This window comes from Paroedura picta, chromosome 4 (genome assembly GCF_049243985.1).
Source record: "Paroedura picta isolate Pp20150507F chromosome 4, Ppicta_v3.0, whole genome shotgun sequence".
Taxonomy (NCBI): Eukaryota; Metazoa; Chordata; class Lepidosauria; order Squamata; family Gekkonidae; genus Paroedura; species Paroedura picta.
In genome coordinates this window covers 142,407,359-142,429,372 of record NC_135372.1, presented here as the reverse complement: position 1 = coordinate 142,429,372, position 22,014 = coordinate 142,407,359, and the positions used below count along the sequence as shown (strand labels likewise).

The 22,014-nt window shown below is 50.7% G+C and overlaps 2 protein-coding genes across 6 annotated transcripts in view; both read left to right on the top strand.

Moving 5' to 3' along the window:
- FNDC11 (fibronectin type III domain containing 11) overlaps nt 1-22,014 on the top strand; it is a 417,259-nt gene that overhangs the window by 121,386 nt on the left and 273,859 nt on the right. The gene's annotated exons all lie outside the window — the stretch shown is intronic.
- The window catches only part of LOC143836547 (tyrosine-protein phosphatase non-receptor type substrate 1-like), a 175,984-nt gene that overhangs the window by 24,742 nt on the left and 129,228 nt on the right, over nt 1-22,014 (top strand). For 2 of the 5 annotated variants that reach the window (XM_077335968.1, XM_077335966.1), the window contains exon 2: nt 18,594-18,671. In XM_077335968.1, the coding sequence (XP_077192083.1) occupies nt 18,599-18,671 (73 nt within the window). In that variant the 5' untranslated portion in view covers nt 18,594-18,598. Of the gene's footprint in view, nt 1-17,432; nt 18,070-18,334; nt 18,356-18,593; nt 18,672-22,014 lie in introns of those variants that run through there. The other 3 variants (XM_077335969.1, XM_077335967.1, XM_077335970.1) reach the window with 3 other exon arrangements.

Sequence of the window (22,014 nt, the reverse complement as noted above, 5' to 3'; positions counted from 1 at the left end):
ACCCCAGGCTGCACCCCCAAAATCTCCTGGTGTTTCTCCAATCAGAACTGGCAAGCCTAGATGGGTCAGACCATGGGCCCCTCTAATCCAACATCCTGTCTCACACAGGGGCCAACCAGTTCCTCTGGAGGGCCAACAACAGGGCAGAGAGGCTAAGGACTTCATAAGGACATCAGGAGAGCCCTGCTGGATCAGACCAGTGAAGGTCCATCTAGTCCAGCTTCCTGTCTCACACAGGGCAGAGGTCCAAAGCCTTCATAAGAACATAGACTCATAGACTCAAAGCTGGAAGTTTTGATTCAAGGTGTGTGCTTTTGTGTCTTCCGTTCTTGTGCGTGCACACAAAAGCTGACACAGAATCGTAGAGTTGCAGTCCCCATCATATAGTTGGGTCCTCAATCACAGGGATGGCTTTGCAGTGAAATGTCAATCGAGCAGCTCCACAGACTCAGCCTCCCTCCCTCCCCAGTAGGCCTGCTTCTCATTTGTATGACCCAGAGGTAGGACTCTGCCCGTCTCCTTATCGACATGCGTCTTGTTCTCATTTGCCCACTTTTCCAGCAGGTTCAGATCTTGTTGAACTCTCCCTCCGCCTTCTGGGACTGTTTGCTGCTACTCCAGGATCGAGCTTCCGAAAGGAAAGAGAGGGAGAGATGCAATATTAAACAGCCGAACATCTCCCCGCTGCTTGGGAGGAAAAGAAAAATAATCACGATATTGTGGCCAAACGTCTCGCTACACGCCGATTTAAAATTTGATGAGGCCCGCGGGATTTCTGTGGGAAAGCACAACTCACACGGAATTGGAAATAGCCCACATCGAGAAACGCCCCTGTTGGGAAAATGTGCCCCCCTCCCCCGTTTCCCCCATATCTTCTAGCTATTCCTTTTTAATTGAATTCTTGCATGCTTGTATTCTTGAACTGGCAGTCTTCAAGCAAAGGTTGGATGCACACTTTTCTTGGGTGCTTTAGGATGCTTAGGGCTGATCCTGCGTTGAGCAGGGGGTTGGACTAGATGGCCTGCATGGCCCCTTCCAACTCTATGATTCTATGATTCTATGAACTACATAGGTTCATATGAAGAGAAGAACAAGAAGGGTCACCATGCTAGTCTACCTGCAGCAGCAGAAAAAGAATCCAGGAGCACCTTGAAAACTCAGTGGTCAGAACTGTGATTATACACAGAGTAGTTGAGTAAGTTTGAATGACTTACATATTAGACTCTCCTTTTTAATCATGCTCATTCTGATATTTTTCAATATCTATTTATCTTCCGGGATCCCATTCAACCAATCAGCTACACTTTATGAAGAGTTTAATATAGATATTTTATATAGTGTACTATCACAGTTCAGACCACTGAGGAAGACCCAGTAGGGTTGAAATGCGCTTGGTCTTATGTCCTGTTAGTTCTGTATAGTTTTCATGAAGTTTTTATTCTGTTTTTAATTGGGCACTATAATCAATAACCAACAAGTTTCACATTATTTCATTGCACAGCTCCACTTTTGAGTTCTTACCTGTTAAGGTTGGGTTGTGTTCCTGTTTTGGTTTTGCACCTTGAAAACTCACCAAATTTGGTGGAGGGGCGGAGCTTCCGTTTGACCCGGCTCACTTTTTTTTCTGCAGAGGTGAGGAGTGTCTCACGAAACCTTCTCACGTGCCCCAAATTTTGTTAGTGTTGAAGGGGCTCCTGGACTTTGGAGCCTGTATGGCCCCTTCCAACTCTGTGATTCTTGGATTCGGTGATGTATTTTATTTTTACTTTTTAGGGGATTTGTATTGGGGTGATTTTATTGTTTTATTTTATACTAGAATTAAAGCCCATTTTATACTAGAATTAAAGCGGCCCGGGAGAAGCAGGAGGAGGAGCAGGCTGGTCAGAGGACTCACCGCATCAGCTGGCAGTTCAGTCTATACGGTGATTCCCCAATGGCTTCGCGCTGCTCCCCATTGGCTGCTTGGCCCGGGATTGACACTCGGAGGGCCCAATCAGGAGCCGCTTTATCCCGGACAAGGCCTGCCCTAACTCCTCCCAGACAGCCCTTACTCGACTACAACTCCCATGATCCCCTGCCATCAAACGCTGGTAAAGGTTCCTTTTGTGGAACAACTCATAACATTAGACCCTGTCTGGAGTAGAATTCGAAAGAGAGAGCCACTCCGGAAATTCTGTCTTTCACAGAATTTATCAGAATTAAAGAAAGAAGACATTTTACACAAGTTTCTCTGCATGAACTTTATTCCTGTGGATGTTTAGAGCCAACACAGGTTCTTGTTTTGGTTGCTTGTTGCACTGTGTTCTCCGGAATCTTTTGCTTTTGTTACACTACACACATGCCCTACGATGGATAGACGGACAGACAGAAAGATGTCATGAGAGATTTAGTTAAGTCTATGCTGCCGTTTATTGCTTATTGTTTCTGTAATTTTAATTGGGGGATTTATGGGGGTTTGTTGCGATTTTATTGGTTGAATATTGTAAACTGCCATGAGACAGCAATTGCCGTGAGTGATGAAGATGTTATCCATCGTGTCTGACCCTTGGCAATTCTATAGGGAAGTCTTCACCATGTGCCCCCGTCTCTGACTGCTTCTTTTAGTTGGTTCATGGTCATCCCTGTGTGGGCTTTGATCGTGTCGAGCCAGTGGATCCTTTGGCGACCACGTTTCCTGTTGCCGCTGACCATGCCGAGCATTAATGATTTTTCTAATGAGTCTGATCGTGTGATGTGTCCAAAGTAAATGAGTTTCAGCCGTAACATCTTCCCTTCTAATGACATCGTTGGTTTGCTCCTCTCTAAAACTATCTTGTTGGTAACTTTGGCTGTCCATGGAATTCGCAGCATTCGTCTCCAGCACCCTAATTCGAAAGCTTCTATTCTCCTCCTGTCTTCCTTCTTCAGGGCCCAGCTTTGGCATCCGTAGCTTGTTATGGGGAAGACAATGGCGTAGACTAGCTGACACTTGGTATTATGTATGGGGTCATTTATAAGACAGTTACCTTCATGGACCTTTGATATTAATAGACCCAAGTTATATAGCTTAAAATCTAAGACAGTGTGTTGAAGACTTTGTTAGTATCCTTGAAAAAAGAACCAATGGAAAAAACCAATTAAGAAATAGGTTCATTGATGAAGTCAAATACGAAAATGAGGTTTTGTACCTAGGAACCCGTTCTATTGTTTGAATAAAGTTTTTGCCATCGCCAGCTTGAACATTTCTTTCCTGGAATTTTGTATGAAGGCTGATGTCTTTGCTTTTCCATATTCGGTTCATGCTTAACATTGCGTTCCGGCCCAGTGTTATTCACCCTTTGATTTCATGGCTGCATCCACCACTCTGAGTGATCGTAGAGCCAAGTTGCCATGAGTAATGGTATATAAATTGAGGCAGAAATTTTAAAAGGAGGGAGAGAATATTTAGATGGAAGGCCAACATAGAAATCCTGGGTTGCTACTGAGAGTCATGCAATGGTCCAACCCCCTCTGTTCATCTGCCCAGAGATCTGTATGAAAGATTCAAGCGCCGTCCTATGGAGTTACGTTGCCGTCCCTGCAGCGCTAATGTTACGGAGACGATTTCCCACCTGTTGCTCCACTGTGAATTCTACACTGATGACAGAAAGCACATAATTGCTCCCCGGCTCATGCAATTTCAGCATTTGAACAACTCAAAATGTACCGAGTTGTTCTTGACCAAATTCTTATTTGAAGACAAAGAGCCTCCTTGATCATACGCTGTGGCTAAATTCTATTCTTGTGCTTACAGGAAATGGAGTATATTGAACAAAGAATGAGGCTGACAATTCAAACTTAAGTTTCAAGGATCTGATTGTTTTTTTGTACACAAATTGATGTAAATAGCTGGAGCTTATTTCTGTTGTAATTGTAACTGTTTTCTTATTACTCGCCCTTGATTGACAACCGTTGTCTTTAAGAATCAATTTTAGTGGGGATTATTTTATAAATGTCTTATGAATCATAGAGCTGGAAGGGACCCCCAGGGCCATCTAGTCCAACCCCTTGCAGAATGCAGGAGACTCACAACTACCAGCCCACCCACATTGACCACAATTCCGTGCCCAGATGAGGCCGCCGCAAAACCCAGAATCCCTGGGCAGTATGGCCTGGAAAAATTGGCAGTCTGGCCTGCCCATTTCATTGGGCATGCAAGGAAGCACCACCAGAGCCGAGCATGGACACAATCCCTTCTGCCCACCCACTCACCATCTGCCTAAGTTCACAGAATCAGCATTTCTGTCAGATGGCTCTCTAGCCTCTGCTTAAACACTTCCCAAGAAGGAGAACCCACCACCTCCCCAGGAAGCCTGTTCCACTGAAGAATCGCTCTGACTGTTGGGAACTTCTTCCGGATGTTTAGCCGAAAATTCTTTTGAATTAATTTCAACCCATCAATTCTGGTCCAACCCTCTGGGGCAGCAGAAAACATCTCTTCTCCATCTTCTCTATGACAGCCCTTCAAGTATTTGAAGATGGCTATCAGATCCCCTCTCAGTCGTCTTCTCTCACCATCTTTGTTGCCCTCCTCTGGTCATGCTCCAGTTTGTCTACATCCCTCTTCAATTGTGGTGCCCCAATCTGTACACAGTACTTCAGGTGTACTAATTGTATGGCCAGCATAAAACCATAACAATAACATAGATAGATAGATAGATAGATAGATAGATAGATAGATAGATAGATAGATAGATAGATAGATAGATAGATAGATAGATAGATATCAAGGCTCAGAAGCTAAGCAGGGCACCCCAGGTTAGAACTCAGATGGAGGACCACCAAGAAAGTAAAGTTGCCCCATGAAGACAAGCAATGGCAAAAAAACTCCACAGGTGTGGCCACACTGCGGCTCTCCAGATACCCATGGACTACTGGCAGGGGCTCATGGGAATTGTAGTCCATTGGCAATGTCCATTGACATTTGGAGAGCCAACGTGTGGCCTTCCCTGGGGGGTCACCATAAACTGGCTGTGACTCACCTGCACCTGTCACCACCACAACCTACTCTCCTGGTGCCCTTTTCTTCTCCATTGTTGCAGAGGTGACGTCGCCAAAGATCTTGGAAGTGGGATATAAATGCAAAGTGGTGGCATACATTTCAGACCCGTCAATGCATCTCTGGCCAACAGCGTGAAGGAAATGGGCATTTCATCCCTGTTCGTATGGAACAGGGATCTGATCTGCCATCTGATCACGCGTTCAGGGATCGCGGACGTGGTGCCGCGCTAGGGAAGGCAGAGATTTCGGCCAGTCACACCTCCAACGCAAGCAAAATCGGAGAATCTGTTTTTCTGTGGCAGAGGCCACCAACCGACTGTTTTCCAAATACAAGCTGTTTTCCCCGTGCTAAATATTTTGATAAAGCTTTACTGCTGTGGTAATGAGAAAGGAAAAATATCTCAGCATTTTTTACCCCTAAACTGATCTTCCAGCTGTCGGCTGAAAGGAAACTGCGATGTCAGGATGCTGGTTAAGTCTAAAACACCCTAATCTTGAGCGAGAGCCAGCGTGGCGTAGTTGCTGTGTATCTGCTTGGCATGCAGAAGGACCCGGGTTCAGGTTCCGGCCTCTCCAGTAAAAAGCATTAAAGCAACTAGTGATGTGAAAATTCCCTGCTTGAGACCTTGGAGAGCCACTGCCCATCTGAATAAACGCAGACTGTGGTGGACCAAGGATTTGATTTAGTTGAAGGCAGCTTCATTTGTGTAGGGAAGGGCTGTGGCTTAGGGGTAGAGCCTCTGCTTGGCGTGCAGAAGGTCCCAGGTTCAATCCCCAGCATCTCCAGTTAAAAGGACCAGGCAGGAGTTGATGGGGAAAAACCCAGGCTAAGATTCTGTAGAGTTGCTGTTGTTCAGTGGAAGAGAGACTCTGCTTTGCATGCAGAAGGTCCCAAGTTCGATCCCAGGTATGTCCAGTTAAAAGGATAAAAGGATGCCAGCAGGGACTCACGGTATTTGTAGTTCATGGACTTCTGGAGAGCCACAATTTGGCTACCCATGTTGATGTGATGGAATTCAACTTCAGCCTCTGGAGAGCTCCTGTCAATCTGTCTGTGACAGACCCAGGTTATGGTTAGACCACTCTGGTTAGACCTCACTTGGAGTACTGTGTTCAGGTTTGGGTACCACAGTTGAAGAAAGATGTAGCAAAACTGGACAATGGTGAGGGGTTTGGAGACCAATGAAGAATAGTTGAGGGAGCTTGGTCTGTTTCGCCTGGGGAAAAAATCAGCTAAGAGGTGATCTGATAACCATCTTCAAATACTTGACAGGCTGTCATAGAGAAGATGGAGCAGAGTTGTTTTCGGTGGCCCCCAAGGGTCAGACCAGAATCAATGGCTTGAAATTAATGCAAAAGAAATTCTGTCTAAACATCTGGAAGAAATCCCTGACAGTGAGAGCGGTTCCTCAGTGGAACAGGCTTCCTCGGGAGGTGGCAGGTTCTCCATCTTTGGAAGTTTATAAGCAGAGGCTGGATCTGACAGAAATGCTGATTCTGGAAACTTAAGCAGATGGGGAGTGGGTGGGCAGGAAGGGATGTGCCAGGGTTTGTCTCTTGTGGCCCTTCCTTGCAGACCCAGGGAATTGCTGATTACCACTGTGGGATGGCAGGTGAATTTCCTCCATGCCAGGCTGGATTCTGGAGATTTTTGTTGGGGGGGGATCACTTGGGCATGGAACTGGGGTCACCATGGGTGGGCAGGTAATTGTGAGTTCCTGCATAGTGCAGGGGGTTGGACTGGATGACCCTGGAGGTCCCTTCCAACTCTTATGATTCTGCGACTCATGTCTTTTCACAACAACCCTGTATGGCAGGTTAGTCTGAGAGCGTGTGATGGATCCAAGGTCACCCAGTCAACTTCCCCAACAGAGTGAGAATTCACATCCGGGTCTCTCAGCTCCAGACTACTAGAGCTAGAGATTTTCTCCCCCCCCCCCCCACACCGTTAATAGGTGTGCAGACCCCTGGCTGTTCCATACTGGGGGAACTATTCTTCTAACATGCCCAGAGGTATTCTTCCCTCTTGCTGCACATTTATTCTGTGTGCTTGCTCCGAGCTTCCTGTGCACTTAATGTTCCCGGTTCCTCCGTCGCTTCAGGTTATACATCCAATAATTTCTTTGGCTCTCCCCTCTCCTCCTTTCTGCCCTTTCCGAGGGATCGATAACCTCTCTCCTCTCCGCCGTCCTTATTTCCCCCGAGCTCTCTTTAACCCGATCCTCCACGCACATGACATTCAGGTAAGAAAGGGACAGCGGGGTCTCCGGAAGCCCACCCAAAACCCACCGCAAAGTGGCCGCCTGCCGTTAATCCGTTCGATTAATTGATTCTCGCCAGCCGCTTCATCTCCAGAATCACATCCATGGCCGACCTCCTGTTTGCTCTCCCTTCTTCTTTTTATCACAAAAGGCCAGGAGTGGAGCGGATGGAAGGGCTTCTTTGTCCCTCGTCCCCAGGGAGACCTGCTGTGTCTGGGTGGAAACACATCAGTATGCCAGTCAGAGAGGTCCCTGGTGCAGCTGGTCTGGTACCCAGAAAGCGTCTTTGCGCTCCGGATTTCCAAGGTGTGCGCCGAGTCGGCTGGTGGGGGAGTGACTCCGCTTACAGACCCCTGTGGCTGGCTGCCGTCGACTGGATCCAAAGCGGATTTGGGTTCCGGGGTTGGCGACGCAGGAAGCCGCTTTCTAAATCTGCGTTTCCCAACCTGGGGGCGGGGACCCAAAAGCGGGCAATGAAGCCGCTGAAAGTGAATTGAGCGCCCGCCCTGTCTAGTGCTTTTTCCCGCTTAACACATTGATTGATTGATCGATCGATCGATTGATCAATCAATACGTTAAGCAGAAAAAAGCACTAGACAGGGCAGGTGGGATGTTTAGGTCACACCTCCAGTTTGGCGTAGTGGTTAGGAGTGTGGACTAATCTGGTGAGCTGGGTTTGATTCCCCGCTCCTCCTCCACAGGCAGCCAGCTGGGTGACCTTGGGCTCGCCACGGCACTGATAAAACTGTTCTGACCGAGCAGGAATATTAGGGCTCTCTCAGCCTCACCTACCTCACAGGGTGACTGTTTTGGGGAGAGGAAAGGGAAGGCGAACGTAAGTCGCTTGGAGACTCCTTCAGGTAGAGAAAAGCGGCATATAAGAACCAACTCCTCCTCCTCCTCCTCCTTCTTCTTCTTCAATAATAACAGGACTCTCTCAGCTTCATGTGCCTCACAGGGTGTCTGTTGTGGGGAGAAGAAAGGGAAGGTAATTGTAAGCCACTTGGAGACTCCTTCAGGTAAAGTGGCATATAAGAAAGTGGCATATAATGCTCTTATTCTTCTTCAGTAATATCCGGGCTCTCCCAGCCTCCCCTCCCTCACATTGGCCAGTGGAAGGGTGGCATCTTGCAAGACCCCCCTAATTTTATAAACTCCACGAAGGCCTCCATCTCAGCTGGCAGCTCATTCCACCCAGCTGGAGCCAGAGATGAAACAGCCCTGGCTCTGGTTGACACTAGACGTACCTCTTTTGGGCTCGAGATCGTCAGCAGATTGGAGTTAGCTGAATGAAGAGCATGAGGAGGGCATTTCCGCACATCAGTAAAATAGAATTCTGCCAGCTGGATGGCGAAGCACTAAATATTATCGCACCTCCAGCCATTCCTCAGCTTCTTGCCATCTCACTCTAGTCTGCCGCCTTTTTGCGCTTCTCACCCTCCACAAGCACTGCTGGAAATGGTGGAAGAGAGCCACGCGGTTTATCTGCAACTCTCTTCCACCTGTCAATCAAGCCAGGCAGCCAATCCTTTTTCTCCATATTTTAAAGGTCCCGTGATGCCTGCCAATTTCTTTTTTTTTAATTAATAGTTCTCTGTTGAAATGCCTATGCATCTCATCATAGATGCATAGTGCTTTTTTAACGCCACCACTTATGGAATCACGAGTCTTGAATCTTTTAAAAAGTAATCTTGTTCCTGATTTTTTGGGGGGAGGGGGCTTTAAAGAGGCATGCTTTTTGTTTTAGTCTTTTGGTAAAAATTATTTTTGGCTTTACCTGCATGCTTGTACACCTATTCATTGCTCCAGGCAGTTTGGCTTAAAAAAAAATCCCATCCCCAGGTGAGGGGAGAGGGAGGCGGGTGTGAGGGCGGGACACTGGAGGCAGAGATGGTGCTTCTTTGCCTCCATACCTTTCTCTTGTGTGTAGTGTGCTGGTTGTCCACTGGGGGAAAGTGCTTTTTAAGTTGGTGAATCCAGTTTTTGGTATTCACCAAGTTACGCTTTAAAATGGAGGATATCGCAAGTAGTTTCCTGGCCGAATACAGGAGGTTGGCGACGTCATGCGGAGCACCAGGAATATAGCATCTGCGGGGGGTGAGCTTGACACTAAATTTATTGCATGCAGAAAAGCCCTGAGGATGCAGTTTGAATGAGATTAGGGCAATGCTGGAAGTGGCGGTCTTTGAACGATATTTCAAAATGTGGGCTCCATATTAGACGTTCTTATAGATGATGCATATTTGCTGGAACATCAGCTTTATAGACTTTGTTCTTGACCATCAAGCCCTAACATTATAGTTTCATACTGGGTAAGTGCATCTTACCTTACTTCACGGCTGCTGAGGACCTTAGGGGTTGAAACACATCTGGTCTGTGAAAAATTTTTTCCTGATATCTAGTCTATATCGTTGTACTTGTAGTTTAAACCCATTACTGCGTGTCCTTTCCTCTGCAGCCAGCAGAAACAGCATCCTGCCCTCCTCCAAGTGACAACCTTTCAAATACTTAAAGAAGGCTATCATGTCCCCTCTCAACCTCCTTTTCTCCAGGCTGAACATTCCCAAGTCCCTCAACCTATCTTCATAGGGCTTGGTCCCTTGGCCCCAGATGATCTTCGTCGCTCTCCTCTGTACCCTTTCAATTTTATAAACGTCCTTCTTGAAGTGAGGCCTCCAGAACTGCACACAGTACTCCAGGTGTGGTCTGACCAGTGCCGTATACAATGGGACTATGACATCTTGTGATTTTGATGTCCTATATCCTTGAATAGGATGTGTCTCCTTGTCTTAACCTGAGAGTTTCCCCCTGAACCGTCCTCTCTCCCTCCCTTTATCCTCTCCCTCACTCCACATGGCCTTCCAGGAAGACACACATCTCTGCAGCCCTCTCCCACAGGCAGCCTCCTCACCCTCCCACAGACATGATGGTGGACAAGCTGGCCATTCGCGAAAGCGAAAGTCCTCTTTGGATAGGCTTCTCTCTCTCTCTCTCCCTTTCCCTGAATGCGACCTGAATGTGAACTGGATCTCTTTGAATAAATGTAAGTTGACCTTTTGGGCAATATACTTCTTGGGAGATTTATCTACTGTGCTCAGCTTCACGCGTCTGTGACTGGGCAAAACTCTGTTCTATTAACCAAATATCCCAATAGCGAGACCTTTCCTTGCCGGAGACCCGGGAGAGCTGCTGCCAGTCTGAATAGATAGTCCCAGCCACGATGGATCAAGGGTGGGATTCCGTGGAAGGCAGCTTCTTGTGGGTTCATGGGCACCTCTTGCCCTGTGGGCGTTGCTAACTGGCCACCCCCGCAAGAAGAAGAAGAAGAGGAAGAAGAGGAAGAAGAGGAAGAAGAGGAAGGAGGAGGAGCAGGAGGAGGAGAAGGAGAAGAAGAAGAAGAGGAGGAAGAAGAAGAGGAAGAGGAAGAAGAAGAGGAAGAAGGAAGAAGGAAGAAGAAGAAGGAAGAAGAAGAAGGAAGAAGAAGAAGAAGAAGAAGAAGAAGAAGAAGAAGTAGTAGTAGTAGTAGTTCTTATATGCCTGCTCCCTTTAACTGGAGATGCCGGGGATTGAACTGGGGACCTTCTGCATGCCAAGCAGAGCAGCTTCCACTGGCACCCCAAGCCGAACCTCAGCTCCTCCCCACGAAGTTGCCTTCTACTGATATGGACCATTAGTCCAGCAGAGTCGTCGTGGTCTACTCAGAACCGGTCTTTCCCGTCACCTACTACCTGGTCTCTTTAACCGGAGACACCGGGGATTGAACCGGGGACCTTCCGCATGCCGAGCAGAGGCTGTTCCACGGAGCCACAGCCCCCTCTGTAGCAGCACCCCCTCCCTTGTCCCTTTCACTGCTCATTTGCTCAGAGAGGGCAGGCAAACAGGCAGCCAGAGCGCAAAGAACAAATCGGGGCTTGGGGGGGGGGGGGGCCTCCAGGCATTGGCGCCAGGCTCTCTGCCATGATGTGGATCTTGGCAGGAGGCCAGCTCTGCCAGCCTCTGACACCAGGCCTGGCGGGGACACAGAATCCAGGATCCTGCCCGATTCGTCTTGGCAGGCTCAGTTCTCAGGGCGTCCTCTGCTGGGTCGCTTTCCTGCGAGGGGTTTTCGGAGTGGAGGCTGCCAAATTCCGGCTGGGAAACCACCAGAGACTTGGGCCAGGGGGAGGGAAGGCTTGGGGTGGGGAGGGTCCTCAGTGGGGTCGAATGCCAGCTTCGTGCCCCCCCCCTCCAAAGCAGCTGTTTTCCACGGGGCTCCTGAGCTCTGCAGCCTGGAGATGAGCTGCCGTTGTGGAAGATGGCCAGGCCCTGGCTGGAGGCTGGCAGCCGTAGAAAGAAGGTCGTTCAAGGCCAGCATTTCTGCGTCTGAAAAAGCCTGGAAGTAGCTAGGTAGGCTTCACCCTCCAGCAGGGGATGTGAGGGGGAAGACTGCTAAATCCAAGCTGGGAAACTCCTGCAGATCTGGGGGTGGGGGATAGAGAAGGCCGAACCTCATGGGACAAAAAAGACCCCAGAGCCCCCTACCCAAAACATCCCTTTTCCCCAGGGGAACTGATGTCTGTAGTCCGGAGAGGAGCTGTGATTCTGCGGGATCTCCAGGTCCATCCTTGGTCACCGGGCTGGGCCAGCTTAGAGGAGTCACAGGTACGTGGTCAGCAGGACTCCTCTTCTTTGTATGTAAAAAAATGATTTTATTTATTTTATAATCAACCAGTAAAGGAAAAGAAAGAAAGGGTTAGAACACTAATCTGATAGTCAACATTTGTAAAGAAAAAATCCTGGCCGGGCTCTTCTGACGTTCTTGTGAAGACATTGGCCCTCTCCGCCCTGCTCTTGCCCCTCCAGAGGAACTGTGTGAGACGGGAGACTGGGCTGGATGGACCATTCCTGGTCTGACCCAGCAGGTCTAATCTAATCTGGTGTTCTTGGGAAGGCCTCACCCTCGCTGCCCTGTTGTTAGCCTTCCAGAGGTACTGGCTGGCCCTCCAGAGGAACTGTGGGAGACAGGAGGCTGGACTGGATGGACCGTTCCTGGTCTGATCCAGCAGGGCTCTTCTGATGTTCTTAGGAAGGCCTCGGCCTCCCTGCCCTGTTGCTGGCCCTGCAGAGGAACTGGCTGGCCCCTGTGTGAGACAGGAGGCTGGACTAGATGGACCCCTAGTCTGATCCGGCAGGGCTCTTCTGATGTTCTTATGAAGGCCTCAGGCTCTCTGCCCTGTTGTTGGCTTTCCAGAGGAACTGGTTGGCCACTATGAGAGACAGGATGCTGGACTGGATGGACCACTGGCCTGATCCAGCAGGGCTCTTCTGATGTTCTTATGAAGGCCTCAGGCTCTCTGCCCTGTTGTTGATCCTGCAGAGGAACTGGCTGGCCACTGTGAGAGACAGGATGCTGGACTAGATGGACCACTGGCCTGATTCAGCAGGGCTCTTCTGATGTTCTGAAAGTTGTTTTCTGCTGTCAGGACTGGATTGAGAGCCACCTGTGCAGGGACACCAAAGCTAAGTGTTCTCCTCCCGGGGGTCTCAGCGGCCCAGCAGATCTAGGATTTACCCTCGCCGCTGCCTGGTGCTCCTTCCAGGAGGGGGAAGTCAGAAGCCAAACTTGAGGGAAGATCCAGAACGAGAACGGGAGCAAAGCAGAGGCGTTCTCACGGTGGGAAAGCATCTTTAACTAAGCAATAACTCTCGGCTTGCGGAGTGTGTCCGGAGGTTGGAGTTATAAATCATATACCGAGCCGGTGAAAAGAACCAGGCTGATGGATGGAGGGAAGGCGCGCAAGCCAAATTAGATGAGATTCCAAGAGATGCCGCCACCGTCTCTTGATGGCTTTCCCCCCTGAAAGTCAGAAATGTTGCTGTGGAAAAAAACGGAGCTGCCAATCTGATGACGAAAGATCTGGGAAGTGGGTCTACTTTAATGGTTTTCCCTCCTGCCTTTTCCCCTCATGCAAAACAGAGCCTTCGAGCTCCTGCTTGGCCACCCACGGGTGAAATGCTGAGGGTGGACAGCTGTCTTTCGGAGACAGATGCCCAATGGAGATGGTGAATGAGGGGGGACACTTTTGTCCGTTCCTTGTTTGCCCTGTCCCTAAATGAAGATGGATTCTCAAAGAAGATACACGTAGGTGGGTAGGTAGAATCCTAGAGTGGGAAGGGACCATGGAGGCCATCTAGTCCCACCCGCTGCACAATACAGGATCAGCCTCCAGCATCCAGGAGAAGGACCTGTCCAGCCGCTGCTTGAAGACCACCAGTGAGGGGGAGCTCCCCACCTCCTGAGGCAGCCCCTTCCACTGCTGAACTAGACTCCTGGAATCCTAGAGTGGGAAGGGGCCATGCAGGCAATCTAGTCCCACCCCCTGCTCAGTGCAGGATCAGCCTCAAGCATCCAGGAGAAGGATCTGTCCAGCCGCTGCTTGAAAATGGCCAGTGAAGGGGAGCTCCCCACCTCCTGAGGCAGCCCATCCCACTGCTGAACTAGACTCCTAGAATCCTAGAGTGGGAAGGGGCCATGGAGGCCATCTAGTCCCACCCCCTGCACAATACAGGATCAGCCTCTGGCATCCAGGAGGAGGATCTGTTCAGCCGCTGCTTGAAGACAGCCAGTGAGGGGGAGCTCCCCACCTCCTTAGGCAGCCCATTCCCCTGCTGAACTAGACTCCTAGAATCCTAGAGTGGGAAGGGGCCATGGAGGCCATCTAGTCCCACCCCCTGCACAATACAGGATCAGCCTCCAGCATCCAGGAGAAGGACCTGTCCAGCCGCTGCTTGAAGACAGCCAGTGAGGGGGAGCTCCCCACCTCCTTAGGCAGCCCCTTCCACTGCTGAATTAGACTCCTAGAATCCTAGAGTGGGAAGGGGCCATGCAGGCCATCTAGTCCCACCCCCTGCTCAGTACTGAACTACTCAAGACTGTGATGAATTGTTTTCCTGCTGTTTAATAGTACTGTTCCAGAAGTAGTGTAAAGCCATTGTTAGATCTGTGAGTTTTCAGAGGAAGAAGAACACATCTGCTTAGATATTTGTTATTTATTTATTTATTTATCATTTAATTTCTCTCTCACCTCCCCTAACAAAGCCGACTGAAGGCGGCTTTCAACGAGACAAAAGAGAATATAACAACACAAATCCAATGAAATCACTTTCCAGTGAAAAATCCCAATAACCACAACAAAGTTAACCATCTCCAAGATGGCAAATAAAACACCCTTCCCCATCCCAGTCAAACATTTCACATTTCCAGCTGCATCCCACCTGCCCATGTCACTCAGGCCAAGATCTATCTCACCAGCAGTACTGCTCAGCAATAGGTGGGACCAGTTCGTAACTCCTGGGACACCACCACCCCTGGCTCCACCAGACGCCTGGCAGAAGAGCTGTGCCTTACAGTCCCTGCAGAACCTTGACAGCTCTCGCAGAGGCCTTATTTCATTTCATTCATTCATTCATTCATTCATTCATTCATTCATTCATTCATTTATATTTCAACTTATATACCGCCGCTTTCAAAGACTCGTGGTCGAATCTAGGAGTCTTAGTCGACCATACATTGAACATGAGTCAGCAGTGTGACTCAGTGGTTAAAAAGGCAAATGGGATTTTGGGCTGTATCAAACAGGGTATCGTGTCCAGATCACGGGAGGTGATGGTACCGCTTTACTCTGCTCTGGTTCGGCCTCACTCGGAGTCCTGTGTTCAGTTTTGGGCACCCCAATTGAAGAGGGATGGAGACAAACTAGAATGTGTCCAGAGGAGGGCAACAAAGATGGTGAGGGGTTTGGAGACCAAGACGTAGGAGGAAAGGTTGGGGGAGCTTGGTCTGTTTAGCCTGGAGAGGAGACGACTGAGAGGGGATCTGATAGCCATCTTCAAGTATTTAAAAGGCTGCCATGTAGAGGATGGAGCAGAGTTATTCTCTCTTGCCCTGGAAGGATGGACCAGAACCAATGGGATGAAATTAATGCAAAAGAAATTCTGTCTAAACCTCCGGAAGAAGTTCCTGGCAGTGAGAGTGGTTCCTCAGTGGAACAGGCTTCCTCGGGAGGTGGTGGGTTCTCCATCTTTGGACATTTTAAAATGGAGGCTAGATAGCCATCTGATGGAGAGGCTGATTCTGTGAAGGGGGATGAGCGACAGGGCTGTGAGTGTCCTGTATTATATGGGGGGTTGGACTAGATGACCCAGGAGATCCCTTCGAACTCTATGATTCACTGATTCTATAAGAGGGGAATAACACAGGCGGCTTCGGGAGAAAGGCAGGGTGGAAACAAAGCAAAGAAATTAGCCAGTCAATTAACTAAATTCCGCAATCCTAAAAACCCTTTCTTGAGAATGGGCCTCACTAGTGCAACTTCCCAACGATCTGTCTTGGATTTCTCCCTAAAAACCTGCTCTGCCCAATTATCCTCACTGTGTGGAGACTTCATCTTGGGCCAGTCCCATTTCTCTCAGAGCTCTCTTAGTCCCACCTCCCTCACAGGGTGTCTGTTGTGGGGAGAGGAAGGGAAGGTGATTGGAAGCCGCTTTGAGACACATGAGGCCTGCAGGGTGACCTTGGGCCAGTAGAAGAAGAAGGGTTGGTTCTTATATGCCGCTTTTCTCTACCCGAAGGAGTCTCAAAGTGTCTTACAATCCTCTTCCCTTTTTTCTCCCCACAACAGACACCCTGTGAGGTGGGTGAGGCTGAGAGAGCCCTGATATCACTGCTCAGTCAGAACAGCTTTATCAGTGCTGGGACTAGCCCCAGATCACCCAGCTGGCTGCACGTGGGGGAGGAGTGGAGAATTAAACCCGGTTCGCAAGATTAGAATGTTACGCTCCTAACCACCACACCAGTTCCCAGTTTTCTCAGAGCTCTCTCAGCCCCACCTATTTCACAGGGTATCTGTTGTGTGGAGAGGAAGGGAAGGTGATTATAAGCCACTTTGAGACACATGAGGCCTGCAAGATGACCTTGTGCCGGTCTTAGTTCTCTCAGAGCTCTCTCAGCCCCACCTATTTCACAGGCTATCTGTTCCAGGGAGGGCAAGGGAAAGCAGTTGTAAGCCACTTTGAATTCCCTTGAGTAGTGAAAAGCAAGGTCCAACAAAAACAAACAAACCAGCAGGTCTTCTCAAGATGTGAAGGGATGCTGGGAGTCTGATTGGTGTAGTGACAAAGCCAGGACTGAGGGGAACCCGGGTACCAATCTCTCCCACCACCACAGAATTTGCTCAGTGTCCTCAATCCACTCCCTCTGCCTCCATCTAACCTACCTTGCAGGGCTGTTGCAAGCTAGTGCCAACAGGGCCCCAAACGTCTCGGAGGGAGAACAGCAACCGAGCCAGGGATCTCCTGGGCACTTGCCCTCTGCCTCCTCATTCAGAGGCTGATCCGGTTCTGGGTTTTGTCTGGACCCCGCTCCCCCAGGACTCCCTTCCCTCCTTCCCACGCCCATCTCCTGTTTATCCACTGATTCCTTCCGTCCTCCTTCCTGCATCCTTGACCCCCCCCAGGTCCCATCCAGCCCCCCTCCCTCTCCAGAGACCCACGTAGGGCACGGAAGCTTTTATCAGGTTTCTTGCCTCTCTATGTTTTCCTTGGGGAACGAAGGGGGGGAGGGAGAAGGCATTTACTGGGGGGGGGGAGAGAAAGGAAGCTTTTTGTAGAATGGCATTAGATGCATTCAGCAGCTGGTCATCCCCACCGAGGAGAGAAGGGCCAAGGTGCAGGCAGGTCCCTAGAAGAGGAGAAGAAGGAAATAAATGCGGCCAGCCCACCTTAAGAAGAAGCAGAAGGGGGGGGGGCATTGTGTGGCTGAGTCAAGGCAGGCAAGGGTCACCTTAGGAAAACAAGTTGTCCGGGAACTAGCAAGCTGCCCTGGTAGCTCAACGCCCCCCCCCCCGCCCCCGCCGTCCCTTTCAGATGTCCCCCATCCTTTGCAAAAATGCCCTCTGAGAAATAGTCTCTCTCCAGCCGTTCCCAAAAGCTTGGACTGGGGTGGAGATGGGGGTGGGGGGAGTCGATTTCTGCTCTCCCCCCCCCCTTCTTCTTCTCCTTCTTCTTTTTCTCTTTTCTTCCTCTTGAACTGGTACATTGTTGAAAACAGAGCCCCGTGAATGCTAGGCAACGGGGAAGGGAAGGGGCGGAGGGGGGGGGCTGTGCGCTGAACCAGCCGCCGCACCGAGGAAAAGCCAGAGCGAGCGAGAGAGCTGCAGAGAGACACAAACAGACTGACAAGCGCAGCCCAGGAGCCGGGGAAAGGGCCGGCCCAGAAGCCCCCTTTTCGCAGGTCCCCCCGGGGGGTCCCGCCGGTGGTCCTTCGCCTGAGGATGCCAGCGACCGGAGCAACCCTCGTAGCTTGCATTCCCGGGGGAGAAAGCCATGCCTTAAATTTCCCTCTTCTTCTTCTTCTGCAAAGATTCTCTGGTCTGGCGTGACTCTCTGGTCTGACTGCTGGTCTGCAAAGATTCTCTGGTCTGTTGTGACTCCAGGGCAGCTGTACAGGTCTGCAAAGATTCTCTGGTCTGTTGTGACTGTCCAGGGGCTGCTTTACTGGTCTGCAAAGATTCTCTGGTCTGGCGTGACTCTCTGGTCTGACTGCTGGTCTGCAAAGATTCTCTGGTCTGGCGTGACTCTCCAGGGCTGCTGGGCAGAGGAAGAGGAGAAGGAAGAGGAAGCAGGGGCAGGGGGGGGGGAGGCACCGATGCAGAGCTGGCCTCAGCGGAAGCGGGCAGAGGGGCATCTTTCCCGTGCTCGGATCGGGGCCCTCGGCGGGGTGACCGGGCGCTGCCCGTGGATCTCCCACCAGGTGAGCCGCTGGCCAGGCGCGTAGTTGTTTGTGTACGTGCGGCAGGGGGAGAAAGACGTGCGCGAGGAGGGGGCAGAGTTTGGGGGGCATGGGGCAGAGCCCCCCCCAGACCTTCCTCGCCATCCCTGCTCGTTCGCTCTCTCTCTCTCTCTCTCTCTCTCTCTCTCTCTCTCTCTCTCTCTCTCTCTCTCTCTCTCTCCCTCCAGGGTTTTCTTTGCTCTGCCTTCTTCTGGCTTCTGGGTGGGGGGACAGGCAGAACTTCTGATTCATCCGCTCTTAAAAATAGGTTCGGCTTGTTTGTGCTCGGGGTGGGGGAGGCAGGCTAGGGAGCCTGCCTGGCTTCCTCATTTCAGGGGATGCAGTCGCCTTCCTCCTCCTCTCCCCCACCCCTGCGCCCATTCATCTGTCCGGTGCCCTGCAAAACAAATCTCTCTCTCTCTCTCTGCATCTACCCCGCTTGGCTGACTGGCTGGCTGGCTTTTTCCTTCGCCTGAAACTCTGTTCTCTTTCTCTCCCGCCTCCAGTGAGCATGGACGCCTGGCTCCCTTCGCCCAGACGTCTCCTGACCTGCCTGCTCGTCTTGCTCTCCTGTCGATGGCCAGGTAAGAATCCGGCTCAGTTCCTTTCTGGGAAGAGCGGCGTGGTTGTCATTTTGTTTTTTTTGTTTTTTTTGCAAGGACAGGGCTTGTTTTCCTACTTCGACTTCTCCCCCCTCCCCACACACACACACACACACACACATACCGTGCACTTAGTTTCCTTGCAAAAGGCAAAGCAAAACAACAACCCCCTTTCTCACAGAGGTTCTGCATCACATTTCTCTTTGCTTCTGGGTCGGAGCAGGACGAGGGACGGTTCTGGAGGGGGGGGGGCTGGTGCTGAGCGAGGGAGATGGAGCCTGACCTCTTTCCTCTTCCCCTGGCAAAATGTTCTTCTTCCAAACGCCCGCCCACGTCTCGTTTTTCTGGAGGCACTGTGGTGACATGCACCAACACGTTCGGGGAGTAGAGTAATCCCCCCCCCCAACTCGCGCACACACACAGACACACAGCCTCCGCTAGCTGCCAGAGAAAAGCAGGGATGCAGAGGTGCCTGGGTCTCCGATGGAGGAGGGATTGGCACCCGGAGTGGAACTGGCATTTGGCTGTCGTGCCAGGTGGAGTGGCACTGACTGTGTGTATTTGGGGGGGGGGGGAGAAGGCGGCAGAGAGAGAGAGCCCAGCGGTTGTTTTGCTGATAAATACAGAGCATTCAGGGTGGGCATAATACTTGGCATCAGCGTTGCTTTTCTGCACCCCAGAGGCCCTCGGGTGGGCCAGGGCGATGCGTGCATCGTAGCGGAATTCTGCTTTGAGACGTGGTTGTCAGTGCCAGCAAAGGGCACAATCTGGGGGTGTCCTGAAGCAGGCATGTTCTGCCTGTCCTGAAGATCGTTTCAGAGGGTCGCCATGTCGGGTCCGTGGGAGCAGAGCTAGACTCAAGTCCGGTAGCACCTTAGAGAGCGACCAGAGTTCCTGGGTTGGGGCCTTTAAGTGTTCCAAGCTCGCTTTGTCAGATCTGAGCCGGCGTGAAGATGCCAGCGTCTTTATATCTCATTCTGAAGGTGGGAGGGGAGTGGGGATGCCAAGGTACCATGCAAAAGGTAACCAGCTCGACTGGAGCAAGGGCGGATTGCCAGGCAGCAGAAACGCTTCCTGGAAGGGATGGAAGGACAAATAGATCTCCATTCCTGTTTGTATCTGATGAAGTGAGCTTGGACTCTCAAAGGCTCATACCTCCTGAATCTCCAAGGTGCCGCTGGACTCGAACCTATAGCTTTAATCTGCCTTCAAAGGTCGCCTCCTGGGTTCGCCGGATGGTCTCGGAGTTGTATTCTAGAGGATATTTCTCCAGGTCCCTGCGGAAAAGGGTTTCTCTCTGCCTGGGGAAGTTCACCCAAGTCTGACTGCAAGGCATTCTGCCAGCGTGTGACGTCTCTCTTTCAGCGATTGATGGGAGCCTTACGAGGCCGGAGTGAGTTATATGTCTTTTTATCCCATTACGCTCCTGCCTTGGGCTTATTAAGGGATTGGGAGAGCTATAAATCACGGCTTCGGAAGAATCCCTTCCGAAATATTGAATCGTTGAACGATTTCGTTCTGGCGTATACTGGCTCCAAAAGTCTAAGGATAGCTGATTTTTATCTGATGGGGTGTTTTGAGAGTTCTCGTTCAATGCTACAACCTCCAGGGGGCAGCTGGAGATCAACGGGGATCACAGCTGGTCTCCGGGGAACAGAGATCTGTCCTTCTGGAAAAAATGGCCACTGGAGAAGGTGAGTTCTCCCCACACTCCGCCCTTCTCAGGCTCCGCCCCCTGGAATCTCCAGGGATTTCCCTTCCTGGAGCTGGCAACCAGGAGAAGCAGGGCCAGCCCCAACCCTTGGCAACTGAGGAAAAGCTTGCTAGCTTTCATGCTGGTGACTCTGTCTCTTTAATTCCAGTTTTGATCTGCAGCAGTTATCAGGTGGTTTCAAGACACTTAACCCTTGGGGAGTCTGGTCAGGCCTGGTTCAGAGACAGGTGTCTGCTTGGGAAGGCGAGCTCTCTTGTGTCGGACGATTAATTTGTGTCAAGCGCTACGCTTTGTGTGGTTTTTTGGTTTGCGGCAGGAATTGTCCTCAAGTGAAAACATGCGTATAGACTCCCCCCTCCGTTTTGTCTGCTTTATTTTTATTTATTATGGTTACATTTTTATTCCGCCCTTCCCAAAAGAGGTGGTTTACATGCTAGTAAAAGCAGACAATGATGAATCTGGATCAAAACATGGAAGTTCCCCAGGAAATACGAAATAAATATTTTGAAACCATATCCGATTCCCTTCTCTCTTTCTGGTCAGGAGCCCCTGTCCTTCCTGCAGGGGGGAGGGGGTAAACTCAGCTCGAAATATTTTGGTGCTGGTGGCTGTCCAGTTGAGTGCATAGGAAGGCCAGGGATGCTGGTGGATTGATGAACATGCCTGACACGGAGTCTATAGGTGTATAGGACAGATGAAGACGCACATTTCTATAGGGCCCCCTTCTGGGGACCCTGACAGGGCCCCATCTCCCAGACAGATGGGAACCAACAGGTGTTGAAAGTTGCATTCCACCTCCCCCCGTGCATCTCACAGCAAGTGTTAACTGTGGAGCTGCTCACAACTCAGCACCGTGCGGTGTGACTTGTGCATGAAACAACAGGGTGTCGCCGATGTTTTCTCCAGCTAGCAGTTTAATTTAGGAGCACAAAATCCGCCCAAAGAGCCATTCAGGGGCAGGCCGCAACAGACGCTGACTGGAAGCGACATTTCTCCCCAGGGCAAGGTTCTGAATTTTTCTGTCTAGGACATTTTCTTCCTCCCGCCTTTCATCCAAGCCACTTGTGACCCCTGATTCTCTCTTCTCTGCTTTAGCCTCACAACAGCCCTGCGAGGTAGGTGCGGCTGAGAGAGAAAGGTGGGAGCCAAGATCCTGCTTGAGAGCCAGTATGGGGAAGGGGTTAGAGTATTAGGCTGGGTCCAGGTCCGAATCCCCGCTCTGCCATGGAAGTTTGCTGGGTGACCTTGGGCCAATCACAGCCTCTCTGAGCAAACTGCAGGGTTGTTGTGAAGATGAAAGAGAGGAGAGCAGAAGGATGTAAGCCCCTTTGTTGTCTCAACCCATTTGGTGTCGTGGTTAGAAGGTCATTCGAGGATCTGGGAAGGCCGGTGTTCAAAGCCAGCTGGGTGTAGGACAAGAGGAGCCAAACTGTGCTGGCAGGGGCTCATGGGAATTGGAGTCCGTGGACAATTGGAGAGCTACAGTTTGGCCAACCATGGTGTAGGAGGACCAGCTTGGCATTGTGGTTAAGAAGGGGCAGCCTCTGGTCTGGAGAAGCAGGTAGGATTCACTTCTCCTCCACAGGCATCCAGCTGGGTGACCTTGGTCCA